Raw genomic sequence first — 23,525 nt, 5'->3', positions numbered from 1 at the left:
GATCTTCCCGCCTCAGCCTCCCAAAGTGTTGGGATTACAGGCGTGAGCCATGGCGCTTGGCTGATGATGTCCTTGATCCATGGTGATACCTGTTCTCTCTCCAGAAGCTTTAGGATCTTTCTTTGCCCCAAAGTGGGGCTATTTTGATTCATTTTGCTGGAACTCAGTGGGCCCTTCAAATCTGCGAACTTGTGTCCATCTTTGGAGAAACTATTTCCCTGATGATTTCTGCTCCTTTGGTTTCTGTGGCTGTTCTTCCCACAAATCCTCTACTATTTAGATGTTGGACTGGGAAGCTTTCTGACTCTGGCCTTCACTTCAGAGGTAACAGTCTAGAGTGCTACTGGAGTCGGGCCTCCAGCCTTCTGGGGTGGGGGAGGGAGGGTAATGCAGCTCTAACTGCTTAGTAACAGAGTTCTGTCATTAGTCCCTCATTTCTAGAGGTGCCTTTTGAGAATTCTACAGTCTACACACAATCTACACAGAACTGCTTCTAGGCTTTTTATGATCTGCTAAGGTACCCTGGGTTTTCAAAGCCTTGTAGTTGCCTCCTCTTCCACTGTCTTTCTTACCTCATGACCTTTAGCCACAGCCTTAGTGGGGCTGCAGGATGGAGTAGAGCTAAATATGTCTTCAATCCCATCTTTAAACATATACTTCTTAAATACATATTTATGGTCAAACAGTCCTGCTGTGCCCACCGGCCTACCCCGCCTTCTGTAAATTTGCAACAGTCAGGTCACAGTCAGCCTGGGGGATGTCCCATGCCGAGGTCTTAGGTCTGAGTCAGGCACTGGCTTTTAGTGAGAAAGGCAGCCTGTAGCTGGTGAAGCCTGGATGGTGCCTGGAGGGGCTGGAGGGTGAGGTCTGATTGGCCACTATGTTTGCTCCTCTGGGCCTGAAAGGTCTCAATGCTGTTTCAACTTGAACATCAAGCCCAGAAGTGATTGTGAGTAGGACCAGGTGTGCAAATTTCACAGTGGTCTCTGTCCCCAACCACCCCAAGTGCTAGAGAGAGTTCGGTAATCAGGATGGGCCAGGGATGGGTCCTATGTAGCAGCTGGCCCTGAATGGGTGACTCTACATCTGCCCTTGGCCCTACTCCTGGATCCTCAAGGGTCCAATCCTTTGAGAAAAGGAACCAGGAAAGCGATGGGTCTGAAGTGCTGGTGTTCTAGAAATCCTCACCACACAGAGGTGACTGCGTTCCACTTGCTGCTGGGCCTGGCCCACTCCCACAAAGTGCCCATGTCTATAGGATGCTCAGCCCTTGCCTTCCTCTGTCCCACCACCACCCTGCTCAGCTGGAAGGTACTCCCTATATTTGAAGTTCAAGGTCTCTGTTGGAAGATGAAGCCCACCCAGGGCACACAGTTCTGTGATAACAGAGCCTGGAGTCAGCTCTAGAGCAAGACAGAGGTCCTGACCCCCATGCTGCAAGTCTTCTGTTTCACACACCTCACACCAGCACTACAGAAAAAAACAGGACACCAGGGAGCAGAGGGACCCCAGGAAAGGGAAAACATCACAGATACCCTGATGTGGTTTGGCTGTGTCCCCACCCAAATCTCATCTTGAATTCCCACGTGTTGTGGGAGGGACCCGGTGGGAGGGAACTGAGTTGGTGGAAGGTAACTGAGTCATGAGGGCGGGTCTTTTCCGTGCTGTTCTCGTGAGTGAATAAGTCTCATGAGATCTGATGGTTTTATAAGGAGGTGGTTCCCTGCGCCAGCTTTTTCTCCACGTGCTACCATCCATGTAAGATGTGACTTGCTCCTCCTTGCCTTCTGCCATGATTATGAGGCCTCCCCAGCCATGTGGAACTGTAAGTCCATTAAACCGCTTTCTTTTGTAAATTGCCCAGTCTCCGGTATGTCTTTACCAGCAGCTTGGAAACAGACTAATACACACCCCTACTCAGAATGCCAGGAACCTCAGTCATCACTAGCAAATAAATCTCCTCATTACCAACCAAGGAAATACACTCACCTCTTCAACCTTTTTGACAAGGGGACGTGAATTTCTGATGAAAGTTATCTTACCAAGTTTAAATTCATAATTGGGAATTCCTCTGTAAGAAGAGAGAGACAAGGAGAAATGTTATTTCCAGGAAAAAAGGACTAAAATTCATTTATGACAGTGAAGAGGAATGCAGAAAAGATGCTGCTGCACCCCACCTGGGCCCTCTGGTGCTTCCTGGCATCCTCCCAGGAGGGAAGCAGAAGGTAACTGGCTTCCTGGTTTAGTATCAGCATTGGGTATAGGGGCAGGGGCTTTAGGCTCTGTACCTGTCTATGGAGAGGGGTCATCTGAAGGTTTGGGAAGCCCTCACTGTCACTGTCCTGAGCTTCACAGAACCCCCTGAGATGGCTAGACTCTCACTCCAGTATTCTCCTGATTTCACACACACAACAGACAACTGACACACCTCAGCCCTGCCCCTGCCATCATGGCCACCAGAGGAAGGGTCTGCTGTGGGTCCCTGGACCTAGCAACAGAAGCACATCTGAGGTAGCTCCTCAGGGAACTTTCAGGAGAACTAAGATAATGTGACCTGATTAATAATTCAGAGTCACAAAACAGGAAAATAGGCAGATCACCAAATAGGGACCAGAAGGGTTTTGAGTAAGAGACAGATCTGATCAGACGCACATCTTCGGAAAGCCACTGGGGGCAAGACGACGCTGAATTGGAGGTATGGAGTGAGGCTGGACCACAGTGGTACTGGGGGTGGCACTGTGGAAGGAGGGACATGTTGTGCTCCACCCCACCAAGGAGAGCAGGTAAGGGTAAAGTCCCTTGGGCCTACTGACCCAGGCTTTGTCTCCAGAACTGGGGTGAGGCTGCCCCACCCCAGAGGGCTGGCACAGATCCTCCTCCTGTCCTGAAGGACAGCCAGGACAGACTTACCTTTTAATATCTCCAGGCTTGATTGGGGAGGGGCTGGGCTCCACCCCTTTCTTCTTCCCATCCAGTCTATTGCCAGAGCCGGAGAAAGCCTAGACAGGAAGTAGTTGAGTCATATAATGAGCCCAAGTGTGAGGACAGATATGTCCTTTGCTTGGAGATCACTGCAGGGATGTGAGCTGGGGTGCTATGCAGACCCTTCAGGACCGAAGCCCTGACTCCTCAGCTGCTGGGGTGCTGGCAGCTGAGAACTCTGCCCAGTTCCTCAGGGGGCGGCCATGAGCTGAAGAGAGCCACTTGGCCAAGGGCAGCCAGCAGTCAGTGTTAGGTTAAAAGGCCTGACCCCTGCCTCTGCAGGGCCACCCAGTTCAAGCTCTGTGGGTGGGCTAAGGCCACTGTTGTGACTGCCCCGTAGCTCAGCTTCCCATCATTCTGCTGTCTCTGCTGCTTCCTGGCACCTCCTGCCACCTCAGTGCCCACACATGAGCCACCTCCACCTATTTCCCACGGAGCCTTGCCAGTGGTTATGCTAAGGGTCATGTTTGCAACCCACATGGTACAGGCAAAGAAAAAAGGAAACATGATTTACAAGAGAGAGAAAGCAAATGTGGTAACGTTTGGTGAACCTAAGGGAAGAGTATATGTCTACTGTACTATTTAAACTCTTCGGTAGGTTAGAAATTCTTAAAAAGCTGGGCTGCCTTATGGGGCTGTTGGGAAGATTCCAGCAGAGAGTGGATATAAAAGTGTTTGGTAACTGAGCAAGTGGTAGATTTGCATGCATGTGCACAGGTACCCAGAGGCCCAGCCCCTGCTGATGTCCATCGAGCATCATGGAGAACAGCTTGAGTGAGTGCTCTAATTTCAAGGAGCAGAGGGCACAGCAACCTAAGTCAAGTGGTCTGGTACTCACGCGGAAGCCCAGCTCTCCAGCATAGCCACTGTGGTCGGCTTCACCTTCCTGACAGAGAAAAAGAAAAATAGGTGAGCTCCTCAGCAGGAACACCCAGCTTCCCTCTCATCCCCCACCCCTAGCTAGAATGTCCCCCGGAAGCATGGCTGGAAGGGACGCAGAGGATATGACACCAACACCAGCAGAGGCCACCCACGAGTCACTACCAGGAACTCAAAAGCAGCATGCAGCAGGACAGCAAAGGACACTGGGGATAACACTTACTGTCGACTCCTCATGCTGGACTTGTCTTTCGGGTTCTTTGTAGCCCAGGGGAGCATCAAAGTCCACCTGTGTTTCCAGGATTTTAAAAGTAAAATATTCAGACATGGCCACCCTTGGCTTCCTTATCTTTTTTGCTTTTAATTGAGACAACTATAGATTCACATGCAGTTTTAAGAAATAATACAGAAAGATGCCTTGTACACTTGCCCAGTTTTCCCAACGGTAGCATCTTACAAAATTACAGTAAAGTATTGCTGCCAAGATATTAACACTGGCACAACCCACCACTCTTATTCAGATTTCCCAGTTTTACATGTTTTTGTTTATGTGTATCTTTAGTTCTACACAATGTAATCACTGTGTAGGGCCATGTACCCACCACAGTCGAGAGGGATGTAGAACAGTTTCACCACCACTAGGATTGCCCATGTTGTCTTTTTATAACCATACCCAGCTGTCTCCCAGCCCCCTCCACCAGTCCTAAGCCCTGGCAACCCCTAGTCTGTCTTCCATTTCTAAAGTTCTGTCACTTTAAGGATGCTATATAATGAAGTAACTTTTTGGGATTGGCCTTTTTTGCTCAGCAGTATTCCCTAGTAATACAACCAGGATGCTGTGTGCATCAGCACTTCATTCTTACTCAGAAGGTTCAGCACGCTTCCTTAGCTCTTAAGAATATTCACTCCTCGGCCAGGTGTGGTGGCCCATATCTGTAATCTCAGCACTTTGGGAGGCCAAGGTGGGTGGATTACCTGAGGTGAGGAGTTTGAGACCAGCATGGCCAACATGGTAAAACCTCGTCTCTACTAAAATATAAAACTAGCCGAGCATCGTGGCACATGCCTGTAATCCCAGCTACTCGGGAGGCTGAGACAGGAGAATTGCTTGAACCTGGGAGGTGGAGGTTGTAACCAAGATCAGGCCCCTGCACTCCAGCCTGGGCAACAGGAGTGAAACACAGTCTCAAAAAATAAATAAATAAATAAATAAAATTCACTCCTCAACAGGTCAGAGCTAACCATGGCAGCACTGGCAACACTCTGTTGCCTCAACTGGCCCTGAGATAGATGACAAGGTCACAGTCTCCTCATGATGTTCTGACAGCGTCTTCCTCCTCTTTGCCCAAAGAGTCCCAGGGGCTGTTTGATGCCCTCCTGACACCCTGGCCTGCAGTGGTCACCAAGTGCCCATCCTCCCAGGGCCCAGGCTCACTGTAACTGGACAGAGCCACTCACGTTCATGTCACACTCAATGATGGACACTGCCTTGTCAGGTTTGGTCTCCATCACACGCAGTTCGTAGATCTGTGGGGCAAACACAGAAATCAGTTGGATGGTTTCCTGGCAGCACTGAAGCTGTCGCTGTCCATGTTACTGTGGCTCTACCGGCTCCCACGAATGACACAGCATTCACGCCCACGACACAACCTACAGCTGCACTTCTTGCTGTGACAACACTACCATAAGGGACAGGCTGCCCTGTGCCCATCGCAGAAGAGATGCTGTTCCCCAGATGTGGTTCAAATTAGACAAGGTAGTTATACAGCTAACTGCAAAAGACACTAACAATCTCTAACTCAGAAAGTTCACTTCTGGAACTTTACTATTTATTTTATTTATTTTTAGACAGAGTCTTGCTCTATTGCCCAGGCTGGAGTGCAGTGGTATGATCTCGGCTCACTGGAACCTCCGCCTCCCGGCTTCAAGCACTTCTCCTGCCTCAGCCTCCCTAGTAGCTGGGACTATAGGCATGCGCCACCACACGTGGCTAATCTGTGTATTGTTGTAGAGACGGGGTTTCACCATGTTGACCAGGCTGGTCTGGAACTCCTGACCTCAGGTGATCTGCCCGCCTCGGCCACCCAAAGAGCTGGGATTACAGACGTGAGCCACCGCACTTGGCCTTCAAAATTTATTCTAAGTAAATAACTAGCTATTCCCAATGAGAACATTCTAAGAAGGCTCATACCAATGTCACTAATGCCACTGTACAGATGCGCCTTGACTTACGATGGAACCGAATCCCATAAACTTATCATAAGTTAAAAATGTATTAATACTCCTAACCTACCAAACATCATAGTGCAGCCTGCCTTAACCATTCTCAGAACACATACGTTAGCCTAGAGTTGGGCAAAATCATCTAATATAAAGCTTATTTTATAATCAAATGTTGAATAACTCATGTAATTTATTGAATACTGTACTGAAGATAAAAAACAATGGTTTTATAAATATTCAAAGTATGGTTTTTACTGAATGTGTATCATGTTTGAATCATCACAAAGTTGAAAAATTCTAAGTAGACCCATGGTCAGGGACTGTCTGTATACTCAAAATGCAGCTGAATTATATTTGTTCATATATAAATGTATAGTTATACAACGGTATGCTATGCAGCCAACAGGAAAAGAATTTTAAAACCAGTCATGTTGCTTGTGTCTAAGATGACCTCGCGAATGTAAAAAATGCACATGAAAAATGTCCAGAAGCAGGGCTGTGCACAGCGGCTCCCACCTGTAATCCCAGCACTTTGGGAGGCTGAGGCAGGCGGATCACGAGGTCAGGCGAACGAGACCATCCTGGCTAACATGGTGAAACCCCGTCTCTACTAAAAAATACAAAAACTTAGCTAGGAGTGGTGGCAGGCTCCTGTAGTCCCAGGAGGCTGAGGCAGGAGAATGGTGTGAACCTGGGAGGTGGAGCTTGCAGTAAGCCGAGATCGCACCACTGCATTCCAGCCTGGGCAACAGAGTGAGACTCCATCTCAAAAAAAACAAAAAACAAAAAACAAAAAACTTCCAGAAGCACAGAAATTAAAAGCGGCCCTACCTACTTTTTCCTGCATCATTTCAGGTTCTTTGCTTTTATCTAAAGTCTGTCTTGCTTTTATTTTTTTGAGATGGAGTCTCACTCTGCCACCCAAGCTGGAGTGTAATGGTGTGGTCTCAATTCACTGCAACCTACGCCTCCCAGGTTCAAGCGATTCTCTTGCCTCAGCCTCCCAAGTAACTGGGACTACAGATGCATGCCACCACACCTGGCTAATTTTTGTATTTTTAGTAGAGACGGGGTTTCACTATGTTGGCCAGGCTGCCCTTGAACTCCTGACCTTGTGATTCACCCACCTCGGCCTCCCAAAGTGCTGGGATTACGGGCGTGAGCCACCGCGCCTGGCCAGTATGTCTTGCTTTTACAATCATTTAAAAAAGTCTGGATAGTCCCACCATTTAAAAAAAAAAACCTAAGCAGGGCCAAATCTACTTTTAAAAGTGTCGTAATTATTGAATAAACAAGGAATAAAAAGGATCTGTCATTGTGTGGATATACTACCATTTATCCACTGAGCATCCGGCCTGTTTCCAATCATTTTGTGATGTTAATGACACTACTATAAACATTCAAACATGTCTCCTAGGGCTTGGCTCAAGCTTCTCTACCGTTTTTATGTGTTCAAATTGCAGGCCACAACCAATCAGTGGGTCATAAAACCAATAGGGCTGCAAGCAGAACTGAAAAGGAAAGAATTGGAGGACAGTACCCTAGAAGTACCAGAATATATTGCATTTAGTAAGGATAAATATTCCTATAACATTTTCCATTTACTTTTATGTATTGGCATAATATTAAACACTTTTTTTTTTTTTTAACTATGGGACCACTTTTCTAGGTTGGTGCTCCTCAAACTACCTGGGAAGACCTAGTTTTTAAAAATGTGCAGTCTGCTGGACTGCCACGTGGTCCTCTTGCACAGAAGCAAGACACAACACACACCAGATGCCCAGAGTTCACCAGGACAAGGACCGGTTCTGTGGCCATCTGTGTGGAGGTTACGACAATGCCAAATTGCTATACGTTTCTAAACATTCACTTTTGACTCCTGCTTCCCCCAGGCCCTGGCAACCACCATTCTTTTTTTTTTTTTTTTTTTTTTTTTTTCTTGAGGCAGGGTCTTGCTCTGTCCCCCAGGCTGGAGTGCAGTGCCATGACCCTGGCTCACTGCAGACTTAACTGATCCTCCCCCCTCAGCCTCCTGAATAGCTGTAACTATAGGCACATGCCACCACACCCAGCTAATTTTTAAAATTTTGCATTACTTTTTTGTAGTGACAGGATCTCACTATGTTACCCAGGCTACTCTCAAACTCTCGGGTTCAAACAATCCTCCGGCCTTTGCCTCCCAAAGTGCTGGGATGCCAGGTGTGAGCCATGGTGCCCAAGTGATTCTACTTTCTGTCTTCCATGAATTTGACTACTCTAAGTACCTCATGTAAGTGGAATTGTAGTATTTGTCTGTCTGCATCTGGTTTATTTCACTGAGCAGAATATTCATCCATGTGGTAGCATGTGTCAGAATTACCTTCCTTTTTAATGTTGAATAATACCACATTGTATGTGTATACCACATATTATTTACCCATTCATCTGCAATTTATTTTTTACTGTGGTGTGAGTTAGGAACTCAATTTGTTTTTTCATCTTAGGAATAGTCAATATCCTAGATTCCCAACCCCAGTATCTCCTGTGCCTGGTGACATCAATGTTGCCTCAGTGGTGGACCAAGATTCTTTGTATATAAGGCTTTGTTCCACTGGCCTACTTGTCTACTCCAGAACCAACGCCATATGGCATCTTAACTACTGGAGCTTTATTACACTAAGCTGCCATATAGAATCTTCCTTATATATGACTAGATTCTTTTGTCAATATTTTATCTACAATCTATATATCTGTATCAAGTGACAATGATCTGTAATTTACCTTTCTCCTATCCTTGTGTGGTTTTGGTGATCAAGGTTATACCGACCTCAGAGAATGAACTGGGGAATATTTTCTTTCTCTATTTTCAGAATATCCAAGAGCAATTTATTTCTTGAGTGTGAGGAAGAACTTGCATATATAACCATCTGGGCCTGGGTTTCCTGGATTAAGATTTTTCTGACTGAATTACTTGACTGACTATACAATTATTTAGGCTGTTTTTTTTTTTTCCTTTAGTCAAACTTCAATTATACTTTCCTCTAGGAAATAATTTATCAATGTCAAATAAGTTGGCTGATTTCTTAGTATAAAATTTTTCACAGTTGTTTTATCTTTCAAGGTATCTGCTTTATCTAAGTCATTTTATACCTTTTTAAACATTCAATATGTATGTAGACTTTTCAGGGTTTGCTTTTTTTTTGTTTGAGGCAAGGTCTCGCTTTATCACCTAGGCTGGAGTGCAGTGGCACGGTCACTGTTCACTGTAACTTCTGCCTCCCGGACTCAAGCGATCCTCCCACTTCAGCCTCCCGAGTAGCTGGGACTACAAGTGCATGCCACCATGCCCAGCGAATTTTTGTATTTTTTGTCGAGATGGGGTTTTGCCATGTTGCCCAGTCTGGTCTCAAACTCCTGGACTTAAGTGATCCACCCACCTCAGCCTGCCATATTGCTGGGATTACAGGTGTGAGCCACCACACCCAGCTTCAGCTATCTTTTTAAATTAACTTTTTTGAATAGTAAACAGAAAACTTCAATTCCAAACAACTCTCTCAACAGAGTGAGTCTAGGCTGGGCGTGGTGGCTCACGTCTATAATCCCAGCACTTTGGGAGGCTGAGGCAGATGGATCACCCGAGGTCAGGAGTTCAAGACCAGCCTGGCCAACATGGTGAAACCCCGCCTCTACTAAAAATACAAAATTAGCCACATGTGGTGGCACATGCCTGTAGTCCCAGCTACTTAGGAGGCTGAGATGAGACAGGAGAATCGCTTGAACTCGGAGGCGGTAGCTGAAGTGAACCAAGATTGCACCACTGCACTCTAGCCAGGGTGAGACAAAGAGAGACTCTGTCTCACAAAAAAGGAGAGTAAGTCTTTACTTACTCTTTTCCAACATTTTAGATGTCATTTTTTAAGCTTCGTATATTAAACATTATAACTGCTTTATATGGCAACATTTACCCTGGCTTCATATTTGCCAATTTATTTATTCCCTATTCCTTCTTGCTTTCCTTCTAGGATAATGCTTATTCCTAAAGTATATGCTTTTAAAATTCCATTGGTAAATAACCTCTCTCAGATTTGGTTCATGTGAAAATATTTTTACTTTGCCCTTATTCTTTAAGGAAGGTTTTGATGATAGTTACTTGATACTGGCTGTAACTGTTGCTATTCAAAGACCTGCTACTTGCTGTTCTTCTGTAGATACTGTGTTTTCTCTCTGCTTAACTCTCTGTATTTGGTATTTTCTACCTGTAGCTTATTCTGTTTGTTATACATTATAAACTTCCTGTAGTGATGGGCTGACCACCAATTCTAAATTAATTTCAGTTATCATCTTTTCAGATTATTGCAATTTCTCCATTCTTTCCTACTAGGATTGCAACGGGCATGTTTTCTCAGTGTCTTCAACATCTCAAGCTCTCGTATATTCCATCCCCTTGCTCCTCTGTGTGAAATTCTGTTATTTATTCAGATTCATCATCATTAACTCTTTTATAGCTGTTGTTTAACGTTTTGTTTTTCAAATCTTTCTGGTTATTTTTGATAGCCTTTTGTTGCTTGCTATTATAATTCCATTTTTAAAAATATCTTTGAACATTTTATATCTAATTATTTTACATTTGTATCTAGAAATTCTAATGCTGATTTCCTTAGGGATCTAATTTTTATTGTCTCTGCTTTGGTTTGGTTTAATTATGCATTCTTGTTTGCTTGTTCAATTGACAGCAATCCCAAAGGCTTAACTAAACTGGAGTGCTTTTTCCAGAGAGGATCTGTGTTTATTTCTCCTGAGACAAGGACAACACCCACCTCTGTGTCTATTTTACTGCTTTTAAGGGTTCCAGTTCAACCCTGATCTCCGAGTCTGATCTCCCACCAGAGCACTGATACAGCTATCTGCCCTCAGGGCAACCCTGCTTAGAGTCTTTAAAATTCTCTATAAGCACAACAGTACATATCTAGTTTTCCCTACTTCTAAAAGTGGAAATTCAAACCTGTGTTTCAGTTTTACATATACTGTATATAATCTACCCTCCCTTACAGTGCAAAGTACCTGTGAGCCACCACAGGTGTCCTTTATCATCAGTTTATATATCCTTTATCATCAGTTTAGGAGTTATATTTAGTATTACTACCTTAACATTAAAAACAGTAACATTAAACTGCCTGCAATTAATTATAAAAGCTTAGAGTATTCAGTTAAGGTAAACGACACCTAAAATGTTTTCCACAAAGCTAAATGGAACAAGATTATTTCTTAGTTTATTAAAAGAAAAAAAGAAAGTGTGATTTGAAACCCACAAAACTGAAAAATAAGGTCAGATGCCTCAAATACAAGGAAACTGCCAGAGAATAAGCTGGATCCCTGCACTGACACCAAGGGAGTAACTGGCTGCAGCTGTGACACAGCTGTGACGGCCCAGTCCCTGAGGGGACCAGAGAGTGTTGTGAAGGAGCTAAGTGCTAGCTTCAGGGAAAGCCCAGTCAAGCCAGGCTGTGGTCACTGCTGAACACTAAGGCTAGCCCTGGCAACAGCTCTGTGGGAGGGTCAATTGTCAACAGTCACAGTGAACAGGGGCACCCATAGTACTGTGCTCCATGCCTGTGGTAGGACAGCCTGATGGCAGGACTGCCAACTATTAAATCCTCCCTCAGGCATGTTCCCATTGGTAATAGGAAAGTGAATGCCTTCTTGAATTTTGGAGTAAGTCCTGTCATTTCACTTTACAGTTAAATTGTCTAGATCCAGACACCTAAACAGCATAAAATCAAGGATGGAAACAGAGGCATTCAGACCTGAGAGACTTGTGTCAGAAAGGTCAAGCCTAGAGAAGCTGCGAAGTGAAAACGGAAGCTGAAGAAAACAGGAGGAAGAGGTGGAGGAGGATGTGGGCTCCCAGGAGGAGAGGTGAGCCTAGGAGGTGTTGCCCTAAGGCAGAGCCAGGCTCTGCTTCTCAGATGCCACAGAGCACTTGGCCCCACTGAAGGGCCTGTCAGCTTCTGTGGGGCAAGGATCCCAAGAACAAGGACCCAGCAGGGTTGTTACTGTGTCTCCAGAGCCCCACAAAGGGCTTAGGTTAGATTAGAGGTGCAGTGGGGACCTTTCAAACCAAGATTGAACCAGTAGCCACCAAGGTACACAGAGCTATGACTAACAAGTCTATCAATAGTCCCCTGTAAATGCAATCTATCCTCAAAACAGAGTTACCAAATGAATTAGGCCTCTAAATATGAACCCGGGAAAACTTAATAACCAAACAGTAGGCGGTAATTAGGTGATAAGATACAGGCATACCCCGCTTAAAAAGAAGCCCCATTCAAACATCAGAATGGACACTACAGGTGGCTCTTGTCAGGCATGACCTGCATGAACTGGGCTCACCTTTTCATTATAGTTGATGGCAATCACATCCCCGGTGGTCAGACAGGCAAAGTTCCTAAGTGCATTTTCTAATCTGCAGACACACTCTGTCAAGGCAACATGGCAAGATGGATACCTTAAATCTGAAACAAGTTTCCATGAGGGGTTAGATGATTACTAGTAGGTAGAGACTGTACCATGATGGTACTTGAAACACGAAGCTTTAACACAATGAAGTACTACTTGGCAATAAGAAGGATGCAACTCCTAACATGCAATAATATGGATCAATCTCACAAATGCCAAGCTAGGGGAAGGGGAAATAACCAACCACAAAAGGGCAGTGAGATTCCATCCACACAGAACCCTAAGAAAGACAGATCTATGAGGACAGGAGGTAGCTGAGAGGTTTCTGGGCCAGGGGATCAGGTGGGGACTGGCAGGAAAGGACCTTTTGGGAACATGGAAATGTTCTGGTTACATGGGTGTACACATTTTCAAACTGGCTGAACTGTGTGCATTTTATTGTGTACAAATTATACCATGGGATTTTTAAAAATTCTATGGGAGTACAAAAGAACAAAAAAGATTTAATGAGTCAGATAGGTCCTCTCAAAAGTTCCTCAAAATCAAAGATGCTTTCATTTATACTTTTGTTGTTTCTATCTTTTGAGCTGATAACTTTAGTTAATAAAAATTAAAGAAACCAGCAAATACTTTTTATAACAGTAAAAGACAGTAGAACCCAAATGCCCATACAAGGAAATGTCTATTCATGTGGAATATTTTAACCATGTCTTCCTCATCAATTTGCTGAATTACTTTACATAAAAAGGTCACAAGAAACGTGGCTCCAGAGCCTGCCACTGTGAGAGTCTAACTTGAGGGTGAAAGGGCGAGGCTATCTAGGTTCACCTCGTTCGGTCAAACAGCTTTCCAGAACCACAGCAACTTTGTGAAAAGTGCCTTATGTGGTGAATGCTTTCTTTGCTCCCGCACATGAAGTGCAACGGTACAGAGTGCCCTTCCCTCCACTCCTCCAGTGACCCTGCCAGGGCATCTTCTCTGACTTCCACTGCAGCAGCTGGAGGAGCAGAGCCACAGTCCTCAGGCTGAGAACACGAGGCCTCTGCAGGAGGACTGGCTCCCCATTTGGCCTCTGCGTACTCTGGCGCCTGCTGCAGCACTAGCTTCCCACTTTCTCTGCTCGGCGCCAAGACTGCTTTCATCCAGACCTTAGCCAGACCAGAAAACACCAGGCTCTCAACTGATGGAAGTGACGCCCTTTCTCCACACACTAACAAGTTAACTGTGCTGACAAAAACAGCATCTGAGATCAACCTGATAAGAAGTCTGCATTGGGGCTGGGCGCACTGGCTCATGCATGTAATCCCAGCACTTTGGGAGGCTGAGGCAGGTGGAACACCTGAGGTCAGGAGTTCGAGACCAGCTTTGGGCAACATGGTGAAACTCCGACTCTACTAAAAATACAAAAATTAGCCAGGCGTGGTGGTGCATGCCTGTAATCCCAGCTACTCGGGAGGCTGAGGCAGGAGAATCACTTGAATCTGGGAGGCAGAGCTGAGATTGTGCCACTGCACTCCAACCTGAGCAACAGAGTGAGACGCTCTCTCAAAAAAAAAAAAAGAAATAAAGAGTCTGCATTGCAACACATGTAAAAACCCTGAGAAAATGGGCAGGGCCCATTCCTGGTCACTGACAGCCAAACAAGCACCTCTAGGTCAGAGCTCTGAAGGACAAGTTAACCAGCTCTTCCCATAGGACATCCCTTTGCCTGTGGGACAGGAGGCTCAACAAGGCCATCGTGTCCAGGACATGGGCAGCATGGGATATACATGACCCATATGCATCCAGAGCACAATCACCAGTGCCTTGCTCCTAAGAAAACATCTGGAGAGAGGGCTACTGGGAAGGGAGGCAGCTTTTCTTACCTTTCTGTCCGTGTTGTTCAACTGTTTGTTTTTTTCTCAAGTATGCATTTAAAAAATTAAAAAAAAAAGTAGAATGGAGTGGCCACTCTTATGCCATGATCTTAACAAGGCAAATTGGGGCCATGGAGCTAGAGATCTTGATCAGTGCACACAGCACCGTCCTGTACCTGCACTGCCTACTTCCTGATGCTGTCAACACATACACCTGGCTTAAGTTCAGAGGTGAACATAAAGAATCCACTAGAACCTGATACCTTTGCTTTCTGCTTGGTGACATAGAAATTGCAGTCATTGCTACCTATTGGCCTGGAGTGAATGAGTTCTCAGGCTGGCATGCAGTGAGGTTCATGGGCCAGTGCACGGCTGGGCAGAGGTACTCAGGAGCCACAGAAGGGGCTGGAGCTGAAGGCAGATGAGCTGCTCCCTCCTTCCACTGGACATACTGTACATCCTGGCTTTGTGCCAGGTGACACAGACCCACTGAAAGAAGGGCTTCATTATGGTCTCCAGGAAGTGTCTGGGAAGTGACAGAGGTGGCCCAGACAGCAACTAGTGCACTTGGCCAGGGTCACGCAGATGTGCTAGCTGAACCCCATTATTCTCAAATCACAACTTGAATCACAAATGTGTGATCCCCAAAGCAGACACAGATTAAATACAGTACATGATGTTTAACAACCGCCAGCACACTCTCCTTTGTCTAGAAGAACTCTGCTTATTTGAAAAGGATACACGGCTTTGGGGTTGGTGATGTCCAGGAAGTCAGGGCTCTGAGGCTGGAATTTGGAGTAGGTGGCCACTTGAAGGTTGACACTCTCCACCTGGACCAGGCCACCTTCTTCCAAGAGCAAGTTCTGCATCATCTGAAAGGAAGAAGAGGTTACATAAGACTCCTAGAGATGAAGTATCCTCCACAACCACTGCTCCCTATACACTGGGCAGGCCAGTCTTACTTGGGTCCTTGGAAGAGGAACCTGAGGCAAGATAAGTAATTTGTGACACTATGTCAGGAAGGAGGAAAAAATCAAGTGATGTGGAAGAAGGCCAATAAAGGGGTGCTACTGAAGCTACACAGCTCACAGTGTGAACGCATCTCTGCAGGGCCGCCAGGATTGCTCACTAGCTCCAGGCTTCCCAGGGGCAGAGCATTTTCCTGGAACAGTCACTCACCGTACTTCCAAGCTGTCCCACAAGTAACTAGTAAGGCCCCGGGGCAAGTAGGGCTGCAACTGAGGTAGGACAAAAGCAGCACAAGGCAAGGCTGACCTGGCAATGGAATGGCCCACCACAGCTGAGGCTGCAAGATGGTGACAAGGCCCCAAAGGTCTCTGCTGTGGAGGTTATAAAAATCTGACAAAGCCTCCACATGCCTCTATTAAACAACCCAGCCAGGCAGACGACGGCTGAGGAGTGAGAGGGAAAGAGATAAACAGTGCCCGTGAGTACTGGGTGTGCAGGGAGCCCAGACTCAGGTTAGAGGCTCTATATCTCTTGCAATGAAATTTTGTTTGTCTTATTTGAAACCATCTTAAAAGGAGCGTCAGACATATACACGAGTAGAAAGAGCCACACAAGAGAGCTCCCACGCACCCAGCCCTGACAGTTGGATAGTGCTCACGTCATGGCTCAGTCCATCGATCAGCACTACCTCACACCCAGTCCCAGGCCACACTAGATGCCCTGAAGCGAATCCCAGGTATCACATCCCTTTAAGAATGTTTCATCAAGAGTGGCAGTGAGAAGCTGACTTTAACAGCCAAGGGAAGAGGGGACTGAGGGCTGTGTCACAGATGAGAGGGAGCTCATGAGGAGGGGGAGGCATGCTGAGGCCAAGACTGTGCCTGGGAGGCTGTGCCTAGGCCACAAGAGAAGCCCGAGTGGTGGGCCCTGTGGACAGGCGTGCAGAGGACCCCGCGCACTCACGCTGACAGCTGCTTGTCAGGCTAGTAAGGGCAGAAATAGAGGGTGGTCACTCTACTGGATGCCACAGACAGGCACAGAAGGATGCAGAGGCAACTGGCTTTGGTAACTGGAGTCTGGAATCCCCAGGAGTGATGTTCTAACAGGAAATACTCTAAGGCTCAGAGTCAGCCAGCCGCAGGCCAGGTGCACTGTCCCTCAGGGTAGATTTTTGTAGGAAGTATGTCAGCAACGGGAAGGACATTGGGCTGCAATCTCAAGCCTGAGGGAAGTCTGACCAGGGATGGGGGTGGCTTCCTCAGCCAGAGACAGGACACTGCCATAGGTGATGTGAGGCGGAGAGGCAGAGAGGTCAGACTAGGGCTTGAGGTGAGAAATGGGCTGCTGGAAGAGGCCCGAGAGCACTAAGCAGGCAGGAGGAGCTGACACCTGGCCCTCCCCATGTAGCATTTTAGAGCATACCGCACAATGGGTAGCCGAGTATCTGTGTGTCACAAGCAGCTAGTCCAGGGCTCAGATCTAGGTCGGCAGACAAAGCCTTGGCTGCAAGGAAAAAGGCCAGCACCTATTCCAGGCTGGCTCACCCTGAAGAAGCTTGGAAGCATGGGTGGGAAGGAGTCCACCAACCAGCCCAGAAAAAGCACTGGCTCACATGGCCTCCAAGACAGCAGATGGGGGACACCTGTCACGCCTGCCCATGCCAGGAGCTAGAAGGCCAGCTCAGGGGAAGAGGTGGCCTGATGGCTTCACACCCCAAACCAGCTCCAGGCTACCTAAAGAGGCTTTCCATGGGAGAAAGGGATTCAATTAGTTTCCTGGTCTAAAGCAGCCCAACAGCTTGGACAAGAGGCCACCCAAACTTCAAGTCTATGGGTTAAAGGAAAACTTTCGAGGTACAGTGTATTCCCAGCATCACCACCTCCTCTTATAGGTGAGCCACAGAAGGGACTGGGGAAGTAGTCACTGCCTGACACTTCAGCTACCGAGAGTGGCTTCAGTGACCAGGTGTTCTACCAGATGAGCAGAACATGGCCTCAGGCCCCTGGGGGCACCTGCAGACAAACACAAGAATAGCAAGGGGCTGAGCAGCAAATACTTGGGAGGGCAGGTGAGCCCATCTGGGCTTTGAGGCATAAAAGCACCCCACAGGCCAGGGTGGGCAGACCTGGTCAGCTGAGGTGAGGAGGCAGCATGGGAAGGCCAGGCACTAGGAGGTGCAATGGGAGTGCAGGGCTCTTGTAGGGGAGACACTGGCCAGGCCCAGACCTTGGGAAGGGCCCTGGGACCCAGGCTGAAGAGAATGCCACTGCCATGGCAGCATGGGCAAGGTCACCTGCTACAGGAGGAAAGGGACCTTCAGAATTTCGATTCATATTATTCTTTTCTTTTTTTTGAGATGGAGTCTCGCTCTGTCGCCCAGGCTGGAGTGCAATGGCGTGATCTCAGCTCACTGCAACCTAAGCCTTCCGGGTTCAAGCCATTCTCCTGCCTCAGTCTCCCAAGTAGCTAGGACTACAGGCATGTGCCACCACACCTGGCTAATCTTTGTATTTTTAGTAGAGACGGGGTTTCACCATGTTGGCCAGGCTAGTCTCAAACTCCTGACCTCAAGTGATCTGCCTGCCTCAGCCTTCCAAAGTGCTGGGATTAGAGGCGTGAGCCACCGTGCCTGGCCAGAATTTCAATTCATATTTAATCTCGGAAAATATTATTTAAGGCCATCCCTTCTGAACATCTGGTAGGGCATGACAGGGCATCAGGAGGAGAGGTGGGCTTCAGACCACCTCCCTGGTGGCAGCCGAGCAAGCACTCCTGAGAGTTCCCAGCCCACAGCTCACTGCGGGGTCTCTCAGTATGCCTGATGTAATTCAAGCACAAAGAGAAGGACAAGCAGGTCCCTTTGTGAACTTCCCTAATGTGCCAGAGCTGGGGAGAGGAGTGAGGAGAAGAAGGAGCCAAGTGGGCCACAGCTACCTATGTGGAACTCCCACTGCTGCAGGCTCCTCCCTACAGCACTGGCACAGTTCTGCTCACTTCTCTGAGGGGTACAGCCTCGAGGGCAGGCTCTGGTGGCTCACACGCCCTGGATATCCCAGCCCAGATCTGCAATGACATCCTTCAAGTCAACTTTCCAAAGAGAGCCTGCTTGTAAGGAGAAAGGCGTCATTCCTACAGCAGCTCAGTTGAGAGATTTGGGAGACTAAGTTAGAGGTAACTAAAAACACATACGTTGTGACAGACTACTAAAAGTAGGGGAAAGCATAAAAACCTCAAACACCCTACTTACTAGACCACCTAAAAATCACTGTTGCTCCATTATTTTTTAAAAAGCCTCACCCAGGAAATCACAGATGAACAGTTCAGCTGTTGTTTCTGCACAACCAGTTGTGCAACTATCAAAGACAAGGCTGCTCCCACAGCACAGTGGCCCACAGGTATGTCCAGAGCCCACCAGCCTGCGTAAGGCACAGTGCACTGCTCTGGATCCCTTCTCTCCCGCCGGGTCAGGTCCGGCTGAGATGCTGAGCAGGAGGAGTAGGCTGGGCCACCTGCTCCAGGGCCAGGGCTCTCGAGTGCAGGGGATGTCTCTGCCTAAGTGGCTGCTCTCTAGAGACCCTAAGTGGCAGCCCCACTTACCCAGTGTGGGAGGTAGCAGATGCCCTCATCAGCCACAAACTCCAGCACGCCACAATGCGTCATGCGGTCCGAATTCTTATTGGTCAGTTTGAACAGCATGGGATAGGTAATATTAAGTCGGCCTGAAAAGAAGAGAGAGGCACAACTCCTATGAAGGGAAACCTGTTCGGCCCATGCCTTCCCATAGAAGGAGCCTCCCCACAACCCTGCCCCTCAAACCCCACACTCCTCTGGCAGATGAATCCCCTCTGTAAGAGCACAGTGCATGGCTCAAGGAGGAGCCTGGCAACTTGGTAACACAGCACTGGCGTAGAACTGTGATTTTCTGAAGTCAACATTCTAAAAAGTGATGTGTTCGGCCAGGCGCAGTGGCTCAAGCCTGTAATCCCAGCACTTTGGGAGGCCGAGACGGGCGGATCACGAGGTCAGAAGATCGAGACCATCCTGGCTAACACGGTGAAACCCCGTCTCTACTAAAAATACAAAAAACTAGCCGGGCGCAGTGGTGGGCGCCTGTAGTCTCAGCTACTTGGGAGGCTGAGGCAGGAGAAAGCCGTGAACCCGGGAGGCGGAGCTTGCAGTGAGCTGAGATCCGGCCACCGCACTCAAGCCTGGGCCACAGAGCGAGACTCCGTTTCAAAAAAAAAAACAAAAAAAGGTGACGTGTTCATTCACTTATTCATAAATAATTTCAGTGCCAACCATGTCCTGGACAAAATCCCTATCTTTAAAGGTTTCTAGTTTAAAGGTAAACCTTCCAACAAAGAAAACAACCACCACCAGATGCTACAGGTGCTGTGGGAAGGGCTGGCAGGAGGGGACAGAGCTATTGGGCTAGGCTCCTGGAGGCCGAGTTCTTTAGGCTGGGCACTGGGCGGGCAGACCTGGGAGGAAATCCAGGCAGAGATGGCAGCCTGAGCAAAGGCGGGGAAGGGAAGAGGAGCCCAGGCAGTTCAGAAATGGTGGGCAATTAGGCAAGACAGGCTGGGGACAGGTGTGGGAGTGGTTGGGAAGGGGAGGGGCACCACACGGGGTAGAACCTAGGGCCTGGGCCCAGTGGGCAGTGTGGGCTCTCAGCAGGGTCATGACATAGGACGCCTCCTCTCTCTGGTGGACCTTGAGGTGTGAGCTGAAAGCAGGGCCAGAGGCAAGTAAGCTGGATTAGTGACATGCTGACCTAAGAGGTGCACAGGCACATAAAAGAGGGGCTGGCAAAAAGAGACAGGAACCCAGGAGACACAGGGCCCTGGGGGGAGAGGACTGAGAAGGAACTGATGATAGTGATGGTGTTTGCCATGTGTAAGGCCCTTGTTCAGTCTTCCCAGAACAGACAGTCAGGTACTATCATTATCCCTTTTTATCTACGGGGAAACTGAGGCCCACAGGTTAAGTAACACGCCTAAGACCTCACAACACACAAGTGGTGATGCCAGGATTCAAACCCAGGCTGCTGGCTTAAGTCCAGGGATTCAACCATCAAAGCAGAATTTAGCTTGTTAGTTTAGGCAAATATTCCAACAAAAATCATAGTTAGTGTTGGGAGGTAAAGCAGATTCCATTTGAGATCTCCCTACAAATTCTAATAAAGCAAATCAAGTTGAAAGCTTGGGCAGGAAGCTACAGAGAACCTCTGGGAGCAGCATGGAGGTACAGTAGGGGAGGGCATTCCCTCCTATCACCAAGGGTGACTCTCACACTGGCAGTAAAGGGGCCAGGACCTCTGTCCCAGTGCATCTCTCAGCTGCAGAGCCATGGAGCTGACCTACAGCTGGTCCACAGGAAACTGGACTGGGCCCAGCCAAGGGTCTGAGACTGTTGCAAGTGAGAAGAGACTCCAATGTCCCTCAGTGCACTGACTCTCAAACTGCATTTTGTGACTTAGAGGCTCCCAGTCCCTCTGTACCCCCTCACTTCCTCCAAAAAGAGCAGAGACCCTCATTTTATGAATTAGAGGACTTCCTATAAGATTTAGACAGAAAGAGTTTCTCCCATCACTTAAAAGATTTGAACACTGATCTGAGCTACACCTCAATGACCCAGCCCCTGAGTCTCTTCTGGATACCTGTGCCAAGGGTCACACCTGGTGTCTGACTCCTGGATCAGCATGACCTGAAAGGAAGACCTTTTTAGGGGGCCCGTTCTCTCCTCTGTAATGATGGGGTCCTCATGAGAACTGTGAATGCCATAGCTCTGTTGACCTACTGGTCGCGCTGAGGCCTCCACTGGGTATAGCCATAGCTAGTGCTAGCTCAGGGGCTACCTCCCACCTTGTGGTTGGAATCAGATAGCTCAGGGTGTCACAGACACTATAGTACTTCTGATGCATAGACACTGTGGATGTCCCTAGTTAAAGAAGAGGACATTGAGATTCAGAGAGGTCAAGTTGCTACTCTGGAGTCAGGCTGGGCAAAGAGCCCGAGGTGAGTCACAACACAGACAGCACCTGTTCTCAGCCTGCTGCCACCAGAGGCCCCCAACACCAAGCATGAACCTGTCCTCCTAGCCAGCCCCAGTCTCCTGCCTCACACGGGAAGAATTCACACCAGAAACACTCTTAAGTCTGGAAGGCAATGAAGGCATCATTGATTGGGTTGTCCATGATTGGGATTTTCTGGGCCTGTGTAGTATGGGGCTAGGGCATGGGTTTCCAGGTTGCTCTCGTGGGATAAGGGGTCAGAGAAAAGGGAGGAAGAATGTGGCCACTCTTACAACCCCTGTGGGCCTATCTCACTCCTGGTAAGAGGCAGGAGCCCAGCAAGAGGAGTGGTTTCTGGAATGGAAGACAATAGCTCAGTTTTTGACATGCTGAGGATGCAGTGGTGCACTGGCGATTAGAAATCGGGGTCTGGGCAGGGCATGGTGGTTCACGCCTATAATCCCAGCACTTTGGGAGGCTGAGGCAGGCGGATCACCCGAGGTCAGGAGTTCGAGACCAGCCTGCCCAACATGGCAAAACCCCATCTCTACTAAAAATACAAAAAATTAGCTAGGCGTGGTGGCGGGTGCCTGTAATCCCAGCTACTCGGAAGGCTGAGGCAGGAGGATCACTTGAACCTGGGAGGCGGAGGTTGCAGTGAGCCGAGATTGCGCCAATGCACTCCAGTCTGGATGCTAAGAGCAAAACTCTGTCTCAAAAAAAAAGAAAAAAGAAATGGGGGTCTGGAGCTCAGGAAAGATGCTTAGGGCGGGGATGAGGAACCTGCTTCACAGCGCCCTCTTGTGAGCTGACCAATTCTTCCTTTAGGAAAAAAAAATCTAGTGAGCCCAGCCAATGGCATCAGCTGCCCTGGCACTGTGCAAAGCACCTGATACTTGTACCTTCATTTAATCCTGACAGAATACTGAGAAAAGTTGTGGGGGTAGGGGAAGTGGGTGGGGGTGATCAGGAAGGGGAAGAGAACTCCCTTCACAGAGGAGGGACCTGAAGCACCCAGGGCAGTGATGAAGCTGAGGTTCAGGGGGCCCTGGTCTTGCCCTAGGTACCTGTGACCCAGGTTCTCCCAGTCCAGCGCATGCCCTCCAGGGACAATTCACAGCTAGATACTGACAAAGGGCACTGGTGTCTGGATATACTGAGGAGCCCATGCTGACTCTTGGTGTCCATATTTACTAAGTTCTTAAGTCACTCAGAAGATACTTACTGAGTTGGTCCAGGGCTGAGGGCGGCATAATTACTGTGGAAAGAACATTTAAGAAATATTAAAAAATAAAAACAAAAAGAACACACCAAAGGCAAGATGCAGTTTCTTTATATCTAACAAAAAGCCTTAAACGGTTTTTAGGGTAGCCAGAATGTCATAGTGATCTTTCATAAAGAACCTTACTTGATGTCATTTATTTTGGGAACTGAATGGTTATCAGCCACAAACCTAACCATAATTAGCACCCCACCGCAATAAAGCAAGTCTAGAATAAGCACCATTTTCACAGTAACACTAGCTTCTGACTCCCACATGCAAAGTAAGTACCGTTGAAGGCTACAGCATTGCAGGCTTAGGGCAGGAAAGGTTACTATTCAAATAAAAACAAGCACATACTCTTCCCTCCTTTCTCCACATCTGACCTGTCATTAGGCCCTGCTAGCATGGACACAGAGAAGCAGCGGTACTGTGTGGAGAAGCGGTTTTGGAAGACCCTGGGAATCGGGTGGTCGAACATGTTGAAAGAGAACTAGAAGGAGGAAAGAGAAACAAGTATTAAAACAAAGGTACATTTCTTCATGTCAAAAGACAAAACATGTCAGAGTAATCAATGCTGCTAAACATTGTCAGAGAATACAATGTACTGAAATCTTCAATGTACTGAAATCTTCAATGTACTGAAATCTTCAATGTAATGTTACTAAATATAAAACAGGCCACGCCAAGCCTGTCCTAAACCTTTTTCAGGGCTGTGCTCCCATCTTCATCCTCAGGATCAAGGCCCAACCTCTTGCATACCTCAGAGACTTGTACTGACAGCCCCACAGACTCCTGCCTGGGCTAGTTCCTCTGCCTTGAACACTTTTCTTACTATCATTAATCTAAACAATATTTGTTAACTGAAACATCTCTTTATTGAGTGCCTACTGTCTGCCAGGCTCTG

General features: G+C 47.6%; 1 protein-coding gene across 2 annotated transcripts in view; it reads right to left on the bottom strand.

Moving 5' to 3' along the window:
* UFD1 (ubiquitin recognition factor in ER associated degradation 1) overlaps positions 1–23,525 on the bottom strand; it is a 29,232-nt gene that overhangs the window by 2,430 nt on the left and 3,277 nt on the right. Inside the window, exons 2-11 of one of the 2 annotated variants that reach the window (XM_021921358.2) lie at positions 22,979–23,111; positions 22,583–22,615; positions 18,942–19,063; positions 15,117–15,247; positions 12,454–12,526; positions 5,320–5,388; positions 4,085–4,150; positions 3,821–3,868; positions 2,911–2,999; positions 1,990–2,071 (exon numbers count right to left, since the gene is read on the bottom strand). In XM_021921358.2, coding sequence (XP_021777050.1) covers positions 1,990–2,071; positions 2,911–2,999; positions 3,821–3,868; positions 4,085–4,150; positions 5,320–5,388; positions 12,454–12,526; positions 15,117–15,247; positions 18,942–19,063; positions 22,583–22,615; positions 22,979–23,111 — 846 coding nt within the window. The remainder of the gene's footprint in view (positions 1–1,989; positions 2,072–2,910; positions 3,000–3,820; positions 3,869–4,084; positions 4,151–5,319; positions 5,389–12,453; positions 12,527–15,116; positions 15,248–18,941; positions 19,064–22,582; positions 22,616–22,978; positions 23,112–23,525) is intronic. The other variant, XM_021921357.2, reaches the window with a different exon arrangement.

The sequence above is a fragment of the Papio anubis genome, chromosome 16 (genome assembly GCF_008728515.1).
Source record: "Papio anubis isolate 15944 chromosome 16, Panubis1.0, whole genome shotgun sequence".
Classification (NCBI taxonomy): domain Eukaryota; kingdom Metazoa; phylum Chordata; class Mammalia; order Primates; family Cercopithecidae; genus Papio; species Papio anubis.
This window is presented reverse-complemented; position numbering and strand designations above follow the sequence as displayed.